The sequence below is a fragment of the Crocodylus siamensis genome, chromosome 4, assembly GCF_052110815.1.
Source record: "Crocodylus siamensis isolate JL-2025a chromosome 4, ASM5211081v1, whole genome shotgun sequence".
In the NCBI taxonomy this organism is placed as follows: Eukaryota; Metazoa; Chordata; order Crocodylia; family Crocodylidae; genus Crocodylus; species Crocodylus siamensis.
In genome coordinates, this window is record NC_143398.1 from 122,157,758 (window position 1) to 122,173,004 (window position 15,247).

Consider the following 15,247-nt stretch of genomic DNA (forward strand, 5'->3'; position numbering starts at 1 on the left):
CCTTTACAGACTCAGTGCTACAAATATGCATATAGCATAGAGGAGCATGACTGTTCTCCATTATAAGGACAGGACATATAATTCTCTTGTATTTGCAAGGCCACACACTCAGACTCAAAACAGGATGACTTCACATTAAGTATAGAGACTACCCTGTTATAGCTATTTGTAGAATAGCTGCATTCAGAGGAGTGGTGGTTTTGTGGTTGTCTAATGACTGGTAGGATCAGATTGTCATGTAAGCCTGAAACAACTGGCTGTGGCTCCAGAATTTTTGGATGTGGGAAGCTTAATTCCTGGAGTTGTGTGTCAAGCATGCCACTGTCCTGTGATACAGAAGCACTTTAGATGAGAACCACCTTTACAGTACAGGGGTGGGTGCTGTTTGCCTTACAAAAGCTGTTAACTCCAGATTTCTGTTGTTTAGTGCGGTGGTGCTCAGCCTTTTTGCCTGGTGGTCTAGATGGGCTGTTCCCAGTTTGTCTGCAGGTCAGATCTGGCTCGTGGTCCTGATCTGGTGCTAGAGGGAGTGGGAAGAGGGGGTTGCAGTAGGACCCCAACTAGCCACATAGAAGGGGGCAGACAGCAGCCTGGTCCTGAGTTGGCTGCGATGATGAAGGGGGCTTGGCCTGGCCCTGCAACAGTGGGGGAGGGGGTGTGACCCGGCCCTAATCCAGCTGTGCAAGTGGAGGGGGCATGGCCCTGCACCTCAGGGAGAAGGGGGCATGACTCAGCCCTGATCTGGCTGTGCCTGGGGGTATGGGATGTAGCCCAGTTCTGACCATGCAGGGCTTGGAAATTTGGTGGGGGGGAAGATGGCAGTAGTAATTGCCATTGCACCTCTGCTCCAGGTTTCCCAACCTGTGGATGGGATGCCTTGGTTCTGTGGGTTGGATTTTGCCTACAGGCTGGAGGTTGAGCACCCCTAGTTTAATGGATGGATACTCAGTTTAATATTGGAAGATTTGTTGGGGCCTGTTTTCAATGAGGTATGAAAATGATAAAGTATGCCCTCTACAAAGAAGACAATATGCAGGAAATAATAGATTTAATCACCTGTGCTTCTGTAACTGTGCTGAGATGATGGCTGGAATAATCTCATTCTTTGCCTTTCCCTCATTTCATTTCTAATTATGTAATCCAAAATGGGTGCTTTTTGTTAGTTTGGTAGGCCTTGGTGGATCACCAAAAATGCTTCACTAACATATATGTGTTTTGTAGTTCAGAAAAGTTCATGCTACCCACAGTTTTAGAAACCCCATTGGACTTTTTTCCAGTGTTAAATCCAAGACTTTCATGAAACCATATGCCAGTAAGTAGCATGGAAATGAGGAAAAGTTCAGTTGTTTCCTGAGCAGTTACTAAATTAATGTGGAGTGTTTCTCTTGAAGATTGAAGGGCAGGTGGAGATGTCTCATGTCAAGGCTCAATCCCAGTGAGGGAAATAACCCCACAGTAATTGCCGCATGCTGTGCATTACCAAATGTTTGACCTGAAGAGTGCAGCCTGGTCTTTAGTGTGTGGAAGAATGAAGTGTCCAGGTTGTCTGCTGAATTCAGAGTCTGCAGATTGCCCAGTTAAGTATGGAGTTCAAGTGGAGTTTAAGTGAGGAGAGTTTACTAGTGAGGTATTGTATGTGTACTCTGCTCTAGCCTGTTTATTTAAGGAATTAATTTTAAAGAATATTTTATTGAAGTATGGAAAACACTTTACACAGGTGAATAATAGTACAATAACTCTTTGTGTGTTTGTAGGTTGAGCAAAAGCAGTTGTTTCTGTAGTGTATTGATCACACTATAGATTATTGATCACACTTTAAAGTGATTTTTTTCTTTTTATTGTGCCACGGAACACTTTCTGGCTATATGAATCACTTGCCTGTAGCACGGGAAGGATTGTAACGCTAAAAATCTCAATAAAGGTGCCTCAACTTTCAAACATTGTACACTTTATTAACATAACATGCCAGGCATCACAAAAAAAGAGCCAGCAATTTGCAAACAACATTGGCATTACTAAATACATAGCTATATACAGCAGTTGCAACACATCTGAATGCTAGATGACAATCCAAACAAAACTTTGAGTGGCTGAAAGAAGAATCTTTGATGGTTTAAAAAAGGTGGGGAAAGACATGTGATTCCTGGCTGAGCAGGGAGGTTAAATTGTTTGGGAGCCACCTGGGAAGTTATGCATCCCAGGCAGTTTTTGTACAATCTTTCAGGAGTGGTCCTGGTGTGGCATAAAAGCAGTGTATAGTTGTAGGCTGGTTGAAGCATCACTGCTTCCCAGTAGATAGGCAAAACTTGAATGTCAGTTGTTGTAGAGTGTCTAGGAAATTATGTACACAAACCAAAAAACCCCCACAAACCCAAACAGTTCTCCGTTCCACGCTTTGTAAACCACTGGTGCTTGTTTACCCACTCGTGCACATTGGCTTTCTGCATTCTGATTTTTTTTAAGATAAGTGAACCTCTCCTTCTTGCCAGTTGGCCTCATGCAAATTCTATATAAGAGTTTGTGGATGTGTTTCTTTGTCTGTTCACACAATACACAATGCCTCCAGTTCAGTGTAAACTTGGATTGCTACCTCAATTGCAAGAGTTCATTTAGGTTGGATGGTCTTTAATTTGTCCACTTAATTGCACTGTACTTGTGCATGTTCATGATTTAGAATGCTTTGCCACACTACATGTAACATTTTAAAAGCACTTCTCTGTTACTAGAGAAACATGGCTGAACCCAGCCCCTGCACAGCAGACAGGAATGGCTCTGGTGCTTCTCCACCCTCAGGACAGCAGGGAAAGGCAGGCAGGGGAGGAGGAGGAGAGGGGACCGGGATGGGGGGAAGTGGGAGGGAGGGGGTGTTTCTTTTGAGCAGGAAGGGGAAGAGAGCGAGTATTTTCATCTGCTTTAGGAACTTTGAAAAGTCCCTGGAGGTTCCTGTAGTATGGTCCAATCTAAAATGGGGTGTAGCTGCACCACTGTACCCCCTCTGGATACTTCTCTGCAGCTGAAACATTGCTTATAGATCTGTAGCATATGCATTCCCGCTCTACTGACGGGAAGCTTAGGTTGCTCCAGAAAAGGGAAAAATATACTTGGAAAAATAGAGTTTCCTTGATAAAATGAAGTATGGTCACACACCATGTCAAAATGACAAGTTTGAGTATAACTTCCTAGCATAGATGAGGTTTTACAGCAACAGTAATTCCTTTCTTAAAGTGAAACCATTTTTGGTAAAGAAGAAATTGAAACAAGTATGTCAAGGCAAGCACAGTCACAACTCAAAGACACAAGAAAAGGTAGTAATTGTTTAAAGGAGGTTGTGTATTCATTTACTTACATCCTTTGGTTTTCTATATATGCAGAAGAGCTCAAAATATACATCTGAGTGCACCTATACATGTTTGTACATATGCACAAATTGGACTAGGTTATAGAACTGTTGCAATGGACAGAATGTGTTTTTTTTTCTTGGCACTACAGGTCTGTTTGAGAATTACTGGATGCTAGCATGACTCTTCAGGTCTCATTGTTCCAGATGAGGGAGTCAGTCTTAAGAGTGTTTGGCATGAGGGGGAGGGGAGAGGGAAATGAGGAGGAAGAGTTGTTGGGAATGAACATACACTGAAGAGCCAGTATGCTGCTGTAACAATGGCTGGCACAGTTGGAGAGCCATTCACCATTGGGTATTGCCATAGGCACTGATGCGAAGAAGCATATTCAATCAAAAGAGGCAAGGGTGAAAAAAGGAAAACAAAATGTATTATAAATATATCACGAAGGACATAATGGCTGATAAGTACACGAATGGAAACCAACAGAAATAATTTGTGTAGATTAATTTGTATATCAAGTACAAAGGAATTTTTGTTCATTCATAGTCTCCTGTTTGTTACTTTTTATTTTATGATTGCTGCTGCTATTTCCTTTTCTTATTATCTTCTTTGCCTGGTCCCTAGCTGTAAGTCTCCATTTATAATAGTATTACTTTAAATAATGGAAAAACTTCAAAAGCATTGATTAATTATTATTGACTCACACCTACCCCTGTGAATAGGTATTCTAATATCCTTGCTGTTTTATATGTTTATACTAGTGTTCTGTTTTGGACAGAATTGGAACTACTATACAAAGTGTTATAAGAGTTATTCAGTAGTACCTGACAGAGATGTGTTCAAGTTCTGTGTTTCTAGAAGAGGAGTTGAGAAAAGATACTAAATGCATGTAGTATGTAGCATAGCAGAAGCATATGCATCTGAGTTTGTACAGTGCCTAGCACAATGAGGTTCTGGTCTATACATGGGGCTTTTGGGTGCCAAAATACAAATAATAAACAGGAGTGCTATGTGCCCAAAATTTATTGTTGTATTACCCCCATTTTACAGATGGTAAAAATGAGGTAAATCTATTAAATGGTTTGCCCAAATCCCTAGAGAGTGAATGTTGGAGTAGGGATTAGGAGAACCAGTTCCCGGTTCTTAATTATGTGGTCACACTCTGGGTACTCAGTTTCAAGGAGTACATTGTATGTGTATGCAGTAAAAGTTTTTATAGCCTTACTAATGTATACTATGGATGATTGCTTCACAAGCAAGATATTGTGTCATTTCTTGTCCCAGTGTGTATGTATGTCTTCCTCCCAACAAACTGTCAAATAAATATTCTGGCTTTTTTAAGTTTGTAAAAGCTTCCATGAGTGTAGCTTTTAAAACAGTTATTTTTACTTACAACTTTGGTTTCAAATCTCTTGTTATAGAATGGTTCAACTACAAAATTGAATTGTTTTTAAGCTACAGTGTATAGTCTATATTATTGGCAATACTAATAAGCTAAATACATGAGCAGACCATATTACATGACACAACAGAATTAAGCAAACTATAATAGAGATATTTAGGTTTTTAGAATGGAAATATTCTCTAAATATCATAGTCCTTTTTAAAAATATTAGAAGGAAAAAATATTTACAGACTGTAAATGATAGCAAAATTCTAAGTGCTTCACATGAAAATTGCAGTTCAAGTCAAAAGAGGTTTCAGACTACCTTAGTACATCAATTAAATGTGATTACATGTGTTTTAAACAAAAAGTCCATATAATATATTTTAAATAGTTAACATACAGTATTTCAACAGGGGAAATGTTTATTAGATCACTACAATCTATTTTACACCATCAGCATTTCAGAGGGGCTTATAATTGTGGTAAATTTTTATATTACTCATATTCACACATTAATGAACAGATGCATTGTTACTATTGGGATTTTGCCATTTGGCCTTTCACATCTCTAATCATGAATTTCCTACTGAGATCTTTACCGTTCTAGCAGAAATTCAGTCATTGATACATGGTCTTACATTGCATTCATTATTCTTAGCTCATTTGTTGTAGCTCTTCCTGAATTACTGCTGGAGTCAGGTTGCAAAGACAGCAATTTGTTACATGAGTTGTTTCATTGTAGACACTGGTGCATAGTCAATAGGTTTTTATTGACAAAACCAAAAAAATGCCTAAATAAAGTAACATTCAGTTTAATCACAGACACTCCTATCCTGGTTTATTCATAGGTGGTTAACTATGATTTTTGATCTAGCACCTTCCAATAACATGGTCTTGAAGGAGCCATTCATTTGACTGGACTATTTGTTACAAGGAGGGTAATTGTGCTAAGTTGCTGGGTAGCTGAGCCATGTATCCACATGGTAGTTAATACAGAGGCCTGCAGTGAACCTGGAGTGTTCTGTAGACTTCAGAAACCAGGCTACTGTTGCTTTAACTCTACAAGTTAGACAGAAGACTTCTGTTTCTTTACGAGCACACTACAGCGAATATTTTGTCTAGCTGCAGGGGAAAAGCTTTGTCATGGACTTTGCTGACAATAGACTTAAAAGTAAAACGGTCTGCTTTTGGTGCCTGGAGGTTCTGTAGCCTATTGTTAGCTCACAATGGATTTCTATTGCTGCATTCCTGCTTTGCAAAGGTTTGTTAGCTTTTAATGACTGACAGTCTTCTATTGCAAATACCGTATTGGCTCTGGCCTGTTTACATGCTACTCAAGAATTCTTTAAAAGCACAGGAAAAAAAGAAAACAGCAATGTTTATTTGACCTATTCAGATATATATTTTTAAAAATGGTTTCCTTCATGAAGTGTTTACTGAGAACGTACAAACTTTGAAAGTATTTGTAAAAGTGTCTAAAGCACAGTGGAATCTTCTCATCGTGAACTCGGGCATAGAAATATTAGTTACAGTGCAACTCTTATTTTCATTGTTACCTACTTGGAATTTTAGAGTTTGTAACAAAAACTTCTATTAAAAAGAGTCCCTGGTTGTTAAAAAAAAAGTTGGGACTAATTCAGTAGAACCCTACAATTATACTTAAAAATAAATAAATAAAAATAAAACTAGAGACAGAATGTGGTGAAGTGTGTATATGGAAAAGATCAGTCTTGTAGTAGGCTTCATTTGTCAAGGTGGCAACTGCTTCTAAGGGGGAAGAAACTACTCAGCAGCATGGGGGATGGAGTTGCATGCACAGTGAGAGAGTATTTGTATATATGTTACGGGTGTAGGTTGTAGCCATGTTGGTCTAAGGACATAGGCAGGTAAATCTGGTATCTTTTTATTAAATCAACTCAAATAGTTGGAAAAATTCTTCTTAGCAAGCTTTCAGGCACAAATACCTTTCATCAGGCTAAGAAAGTTTCTGCAGATGGTCTGTGCTCTTCCTGGATGGAGTGGTAGAGCAGTCAGAGATATGTAGTTACGTCATTAGTCCATGTTTTATGAGGTCTGGGTGCCTTTTGTGTGTTAGTCAATTTAACAAAGAATTGGGGTTGTTCACTTGGTCCTAGTCCACATATCCGTTGTATAGTGTTGGCAGTATAGAAGGGAGAGGGCAGACTATGTTACAGTTGTATTAAAAACTGCAAGAAGATTTTATGAAACTGATTCTTGAAAGCTTCAAGTTGGGGGTTCAAGAAAGTTGACAGAATTAGTCAAACAAGATAATGAAGGCTCCTCATAATGCTTTTACTGTGGGGAAAATTAACCAGTTGCTAATAATGGTATGGTTTCTAGGCCAGACGGTCCCTTTGATAAGTTAACATGTACTCTCTTTATGCACCTAGTAGGGGGTAAACAAATACAAATACACATAAACACAAATGTGGAGAATAGCAGTATATGTCTTAGATCCAGATAATAAGTCTGGGTATTGTTATTTAGATGGCACATACAGGGACACTTATCTTTTAGTACACTCCATTTTCTAAGTGAATGCAGTGCTAATCGTGGGATTGAAAGCTATTGTAATTGTGTACCCATCTAAATGCTGACAAGAATATACAATTACATTGTTTGGAATTGAGTTTAATGTTCTCTGAATTTTATTAGCATTTATATTTACTTATGCATTAAAATTCTACACAAAAGGGAGGTCAGAATACAAGAGTTACAGACATAAATATCAGACCCATCCACACCCTCAGTGTATTTTTCCCTGAAAATACTGAACAAATATATTTTATTAAAAAAGAAAGAAAAAAAAAAGAACTGATAGAAATCTGAAATGAGCAAATAATGGGTTTCCATTCTAGGCACACTTTTTTTCCCCCGTCTCTGGATTTTGCAATCTTTTAAAGCTTTTTTTATACCCAACTTTTAAAAATTATTATTATTTACAATGTGCGTGTTACTGGAAAATCTTTCCATCGTGTGCTTACCACCACACAATGTTTAAACACACATTATAAAGTGGATGTAATTGTAAACACTCAGAGGGCTATAATTACATGTAGCAGATTTAGGAGCTAATTCTTTGGCTCCCCCTCCGCCCCCCCCCCCCTTCACTATTTTTTTACCCTGGATTTTATCAACATAATTATTTTTTGACTGCAGACTAACACCCTGGAATTGACAAGCATCCATTATAAGTAGGAACTTGTTCACCAAATTGAAAAACAATGAACTGCAGGTTTATATGTGCCCATTGTCATATAGAATTACTATGGCTTTGTTCCATAGGAGGAAAAAGCTAATGATTTTGAAACAGCAGGTGACAAAACACATTCTTTTTTTCCCTCCCCTCTTATCAGTTTGTTGATGAAGTCATTATGAACTGGGGCCCAGACTAGGGTTGGCCTTATTTTTAGCAGATAGACTTTTAATGAGTTCTATTGTGGAGACAGTCATGTTGATTTGCTTACATTTTTTTCCCCCTCCTTCACTCAGAAACTCCCAGTATTGAAAAGCTACTATCAAAGGACTGGAAAGACAAGCTTCTTGCCATGGGATCAGGGAACTTTGGAGAAATAAAAGGTAACATTGTCTCTGTGTTAAAGTGAAAGAACAATGAAGAGTGAGTGTGTGTGTGTGTGTGTGTGTGTGTGTGTGTAATTAGCAAAACAACTTGCACGTTTTGTTTTTCTTTCAATTTTTTTCTTATTTCTCAGGAACATTATCACTTGGGAGATAAATGAAGTGTACATTCTCCCTGTGCGGTTTTAAATAAAGCACGATATATTACCTTAAATGAATAAATCACCTCCAACTTTGTAAGACTTTTGTTACATTTTGAATTCTGTGTTTATCAATGTAAGAGTAGTTCTATGTAAGATTTAAATAAAAGTCAACAGAGATTTTGTACAATTCACATATGAAGTATAACCCAGTTTAGCATCCATCCATAACAGGACTTATGTGGAGTCTGAGGGAGATCAAATGTGCTGCTTAGTGGTTTTGGTACAGACTGACAATTCTGTGTGTAGATGAAAGGGTAACATTTATGTAATGTTACCTCTAGGTACTGAAATTAGTTAGTGCAGATTTTAAAAGACAGCGTACAACATCTGTGCATTAAAGCATGTTCCTTTAAAGCCCAGCTCCAGAAGGAAAATGACAAAATTTGACCATTCTCCAGGAGCAGCAGCCTCTACTTTGCCAAGACATTTCCCCATTTTATAGGTGTGAGGTCATTTTAGGCAACCTACCGTTGTTTGCTTTCTGTAATACAGTATGTTCCTGATTCTTTCTGGACACTTCTGGAGACCAAACTTAAAATAAATATGTGTCAAACAAGTTGAAGTTTCTAAAGTAGAGAGGTTGATATGCCTGTGAAAGAAAACATTGAGTCTAATTCTCTTCCAGTTTACAGAAGTGCAAGCTTTTTGGTTTGGATTTGGTCTGTCTGTCTTTCTCTCTTGTTCTCTCTTGCTCACTCTCTCATTCTCTCTCTTTTTCTCACAAATAAGCCACCAACACCAGCCAGCTCTAGTCCACTGACATACACAAGTAGCAGAGTATTCCACTGGCTCCCCCAGCTTCTCTACTCTGGGAGTGACATTCATATATGTATTTACTGCTCATTCACTTTGCAAAAAAGTGGACTGTGCTTCAGCATGAGGTGTGAAGCACGATATTTATTCCCATTATTGTATTAATGGTTGGCCAAACCTTTAGGTCTCTTATTCCAGTTTTTGTGCAGAAAACCCTCCTGTCCCTGAGCCCACTTTCCCTATGGCTACAAGTCAATAGGCCAGAGGAGTCCAGTGCTAGTAGTGAACTTATTTGTGATTGCTGTTCATAAGAACAAAAAACATACATGATTTTTAAATAACACTGTGATGTATTGTGAACTAATATATATGTAAGGCATTTTAGGCTCTGGTGCATGGAGAGCTTTCATTTCAAGTTTGGGCTGCACAGAACTTCTTTAACCCTTGAAATGCTTAGAGTCTTACACAAATACTCCCAAAGATCCTTCATTCTCTTTGGACAAAATAAAGCTACTCTGAAGTATGCTCTGTATTGAGAAGGCAGTCTGTTCCAAATCCCTATGATCTTGTTCTGTTGGAGGGCAATCTTTTTTTTCCCCCCTCCCCTCCTCTCTTTCCCCTTCACAAGTTAAACTTGAAAGCAGCAGCAACTATAAGCTAACAGGAAAGAAATCCAACGCCCTTTCAGTCTCGTCTGGGGGGAGGCTGCGGAACAACAGCAGAACCTCAAAGAAGTATTTTCTTTGCTTTAATTTTTGTTTTTTAGCTTCATATTTTGACCACAAGTTGAGTTCTTGTTCGATGGCTCTGTACAAAAGCCTCATGTCTGATGCATTTTAGTGGAGCTTTGGTTCTATGGTTGGGGGCATGGTTATTAGGTGTTTAGATCAGGTTTGGCAGTAAGCTGTGAAAACAGGCATGGGTTTATTTTTCCTACTGACTGCCGTGACAGTTGCAATTATTGTCCATTGTTCGTAGGTGGCTAGAAAAGAGGGAGGATACAATAGAGTGTTGCCCTTTGGGGGTAAATGAATTTGACTTACAGGTTCTTGGGGGGTCATGGAGGCAAATTATTTAGTGCCCAGGAATGTGATTTTCATGGCATCACCAGCCAAGAATGGCCAAAAAACAATGGGTCAGCTGTATTGCAGCTGCATTTAATGAGACAACTTGAAAGGTGTACAAGTTGAGCAGTTCTGTGTGCACTCACAAGCATTGTACTGGAAAGAAGAAATATTTTATTACTTTTGTACCAGTGCAAGGTTATTAACAGGGGTTTTTTTCCGTTGTAATTCTTTCATTAATTTATTTATATTTTTGGCTTGTCAACTGCACCATTTTTTTCCACTTCTCTGTTAGTGATGTTTGAGAACACAGATTCAAATAGTGTCTTATTTCTGCACCCAGGAATGTGGGCAGCACTAGAACCATAATGTGCAACTTATCATACACACTTAATATTATTTTCCATTTAACTGCTCAGAATTTCATTTTTTTCATTGGATCTGGGGGAGTTTTACTGGGTCATATGCTGTTGTCTTAACATTAGGATGCATATTGTTATTGCGTGGGTTTATGTGGTTACCACTGAATTAAATTCTCTGTAAAAGAAAGATAGAGATGAAAATGTAGTGCAAGTCTACTTTTATGTAAGCAAAACAGCAATATTTTAATGAGGGCAAGGAAGTGTGTACAAGGGTTAGAGGACATGGTGGCCAAAAGAAGGCTCTTTAGTTCTGATCCCAGCTCTGCCCCATCTTTTTTTTTTTTTTTTTTACTTTCAGAAAGTCTTTATGCTCTTACTTCTCAGTTTACCTATCCTTAGAATGAGGGAAGCAATGGGGGATGGGGAAACCAATCCATGTTACAAGCAAGATTGAAAAGCTTAATTATTAGGGACCTACCTAAATCCCAGTTTCGCAGATATCACGGAAACCATGAAATCCAGGGTTGCTCATGAAATCTGTGGGGGGAAAAAATGTAATAAAACAAGCTTTTATTAAGTATTCTCTTCCCAGGTATGTCCCCATGAGGGGAAGGCGCTGACTGGTGGGACGGCACAAAGGGGGCAAGATGGTGGCTGCCCCTACTTCCTCCTCCCCTCCCAGGGCCTCTCTACCAATCAGTGTTGAGAGGTGGGGCCAGATGAAGGGCAGCCAGCAGTCAAGATGGCAGCGACTCCCTCGTCCCTCTTCCAATTAGTGCCAAAGGGTAGGGCCACTGTGAAATGCTTGCAAAATGGGCTCTTGGTGCCAGGACAAAACCTTGAAAATGTTCTCGCCATTAGTTCAGTAGGCCCATACCAATTATTGGACCTACTGCACAAGGAGATCATCAGCTGTAAGGGTTTTCTGTGATTTAGGCATGTATCAGCTTTTTTTTACACCACATATATAGGACAGGAATATATAGGACAGGAATAATGATGTTTTGAAGAAAGAAATACAAACTTGTCAGTGGAGGTTTCTTCAAGCTTATTTTAAAGGTCACACAATTTTGCTCCTGCTGAATTCAAGAAAGCTTGTAATAAAATAAAGACCAATATAAGATATCTTTTAGATTGTCCAACACAACAAGCAATTAAATTATTAAAAACTTTTAAAATATATATTGAACTAGTTAAGATATATGTTTACATGTGTCTACATCCACCATTTGTGGAAATTCCCTCTAGATTATTCAAAGTTAATGTATATTTTTGGGTTTGGTGGAACAGATTGGGTTTCAAGTCTCAAAGTGATCACCTACAGGAATCAAATTTGCCTCCTGTTCAGAACAGCACTTTGACTTCTATAAATTACAGGGTGAAGCTAGGCGCTTTATAAAGCAGGCGTGACCAACCTGTAGCACAAGGGCCACACAGGCAGCCTGTGTATGGCATGCAGCAGATCAGTGAGGGAAAGAGCAGAACAGTGACAGACAGAGCAGAGAACAGAGCATCAGATTGAGTAGGGAGCAGAAAGCAGCAGTTCAGCCCTGATGTTGCTGGATGGCCTGGCCTGGGCCCAATCTGACCACTTGGGGTTTGGAAGTATGGCAGCAGAGGAGGGGTAGCTGTGTTAATTGCCACGGCTGTCCCACCACCACATTTCTCAACCTGTGGGAAGCCCTGTGAGCCAGATGCCATGGTTCCATGGGCTAGATTTGTCCCATGGGCCCAGGATGGATCACCCTGTTCTAAAGCATTAGTACAGATTACAGAAGAGATAGCATGGAGGATGGACCAGAGCTGGTCCTTGCTTCAAGCACTTTGTTAATTAGACTTGCTCTGAACAGGGTTTTTTGGTACAGAGAAGTGGCCTGCCTACATTGTATCCCCAGTATTACTAACACCAGTATAGCATGAGCAGTGATGACAAATCTTTAAAAACATTTCCAGTGCGCTTAAGTTCTTTGGTCCAATCTCATTTCTCTCTCATTTAGCAAGAATTGTCAAGAAATAAAAATACACTCTGATATGTCCCTGATTTAGCTGAGTTTGAATGGGTGTATGGAACAAAAGGCTAAGCTGACTTTTGTTTATAATCTTTTTGATTTGGTTTACTGTTGAAATGAAGGCATTCTTTTGGAACTGTCAAGCCTGAACCTCTCAAAAAAGTTTAGCCAAGCCTGAACCTGAACCTGAACTTTTATTGGAGAAAAGCCCTCTCCATTCTCAAACAACTCTGGCAAACTGTTTTTCATATGCCATGTAAGAATGAACAATCCTCAGAGCAAAACTGACCCCCAGTTGCTTCCTCTTAAAACCAAGGTAACTCCAGATGCAAATGAGCATAATTGAAGGCAAGAGGACTCCACCATGCCTAATCCCTTAATAAACCCATAATATAAACCTAGACATTTATTTTTAAGAGGAGAGGGATGTTCTGTGCTGTATGAAGTATCAATACAAGTATTTATATTGAGCAGTGTCTGATATATGACAGAATTCTGTTTGCTGGAGACTCTAATCTTGCTTATATGTTGGGAAGATGGGGCATGAGAGTTTTTTCAGTGAATGGTTTTATAACTGCCAATTATGGATAAAGGGAAATAATCCATTCAATGATACTATAGCTTATCAAAGCCCATGAATTAAAGACATATGTTATGTAGATTCAATGTATGGATTAAAATGGATAATCTGTTAGGTGACACAGAGAATCTTGAGATAAGTGGGCTATGCAGATTCAGTATATGGATTGTGACGGATAATTCCATTTAAGTAACGCTGGACAAATTGAAGACAAGTAAGCTTTGGTTAGTGCTCAGGTTATGTGCAGTAATCCGGTGAGTGACACTTTGGATCTCATAATCTGTAAACTGAAGACAAGAAAGCTAAAGATTCATCATTTTAGATGTGGAGAAGGAGAAGGGGAGAAGATTACTCACGAAGAAAACACTGAGTTTAAATCTTTGACTAATAAATCCCAGATCCCAAGGAAATAAGTGAAAGCTGTGTGAATTTTATATTTTCAAATCAGCATGTGAAAAATGTGTGCACATATCTGTCAGATGTGAAACTGTGGCAGTCTTTTTTTATGGATAGCATTGCATTTGGAATGGGGGAAAGGAGAGTTTGAGAGAGCCATAAGTATGGGAGGTAAGATACATGGGCTACTTGACTTTTAAGTATGAAACAAGCAATACTTATTAAGACCTGTCTAGTATCTTCTTCTTGGTGTGTGTATTAACTTTGGATTTTTAATATAGTGGCAGTTTGCTGACAATGAGCTTTGGTTTTTTGCTAATATTTCAGTGCTGGGGAGGAGAAAACTTGCCCAGTGGCACACAGGGGAACCTAAGTTTTAAGAGGAAATTTGGCAGCTGCTGAAATAGTGGAGGTTGATCTCAGTGCAATGTGATACTCTCAGACTGTAAAGAAATAGAGTGTGCCAACTGAGCCACACCAACGCAGTGCTTCTTTCAGGGCAGTTGAAAGACTGAAATGGAGACTGGGACTGCATGGAGCTGTTCCCATTTGTCCCTACAGTGAGATGCTAGCCTGAGGAATGTAAATGGGCAATATGTTGGGTTGAACACCTCCAAAAGGATTGTTGGGACACTTAAAATATTTAGAATATAAACATTGAGGACTTTTCACAAAGTGCCTGAAATGTTGCTTTTGAACTGTGCTAGAATATTCCAGCTTCCTTTTGTGTAATCCTAATATTGCAAATAACGGGAATAAATTCACATTCTACTTAACCAAGTACTGCTTTTATTTTTTCAAAGCAGCTATTAATAGAGGAAAAATAGTCTAAAATGGAACTAATTAAAATAACAAATGGAAATTGCTTTATTTTGTTTGAATAATTAGAGGCCAAACCACTATAGTTACATATCATCTAGAGTGTTAGATAACAAAAAGGACTTAAACCAGTTCCTCTGTATACTAAATTACCCTCTGGAAGACTTGGCTGCTGAGCTAGTTACCAGGGTGTCAAAATAAAGCAAATACATATACATACACATATAGTATCTTTTACTGCTACATAAAAATTACACTATGTGAATGCTGTTATAGCTTGCTGTCTGGACAGTGGAACTAACCTTTCAGAAGCAGTCTTAATACAGATGTAGTTGTCCACTCATTTTGTAACCTTGACAATAAGTTGCTAACCTGGTTAAATACCAAGCTTTGTTTGCAGTCTGCTGTATGCAAACTTTTATGACAGCAAATCAAGAATATTCATTGATAACTTATTTCCTGCCTTGCTAATAAATGATGTACTGGGCTTTTGGTGAGCAGATGGCTGAGGATTTTTTCTGCACAGAATATTCACTCTTGAGAGTAACAATAGGAAAAGATGATAATTGTTCATCAAATGTTTTAGTTCTTTCTGACACATCCTGCACTGAAAGCTTCAGCCAGGATATATTCTCAATTAAGGATAAATATCAACCTTTTAGGTTGTTATTCCATAAAAGATCATGCTTTATTTGTCAGTACACAACATTGCAGAATACAATACACTATAAGG

At 38.7% G+C, this 15,247-nt stretch overlaps 1 protein-coding gene across 25 annotated transcripts in view; it reads left to right on the forward strand.

The window, feature by feature from the left end:
* Nucleotides 1–15,247, forward strand: part of SOX5 (SRY-box transcription factor 5) — a 914,829-nt gene that overhangs the window by 688,033 nt on the left and 211,549 nt on the right. For all 25 annotated transcript variants that reach the window (XM_090043598.1, XM_090043600.1, XM_090043606.1 and 22 more), the window contains one exon: nucleotides 8,242–8,328. In XM_090043598.1, coding sequence (XP_089899724.1) covers nucleotides 8,242–8,328 — 87 coding nt within the window. The remainder of the gene's footprint in view (nucleotides 1–8,241; nucleotides 8,329–15,247) is intronic.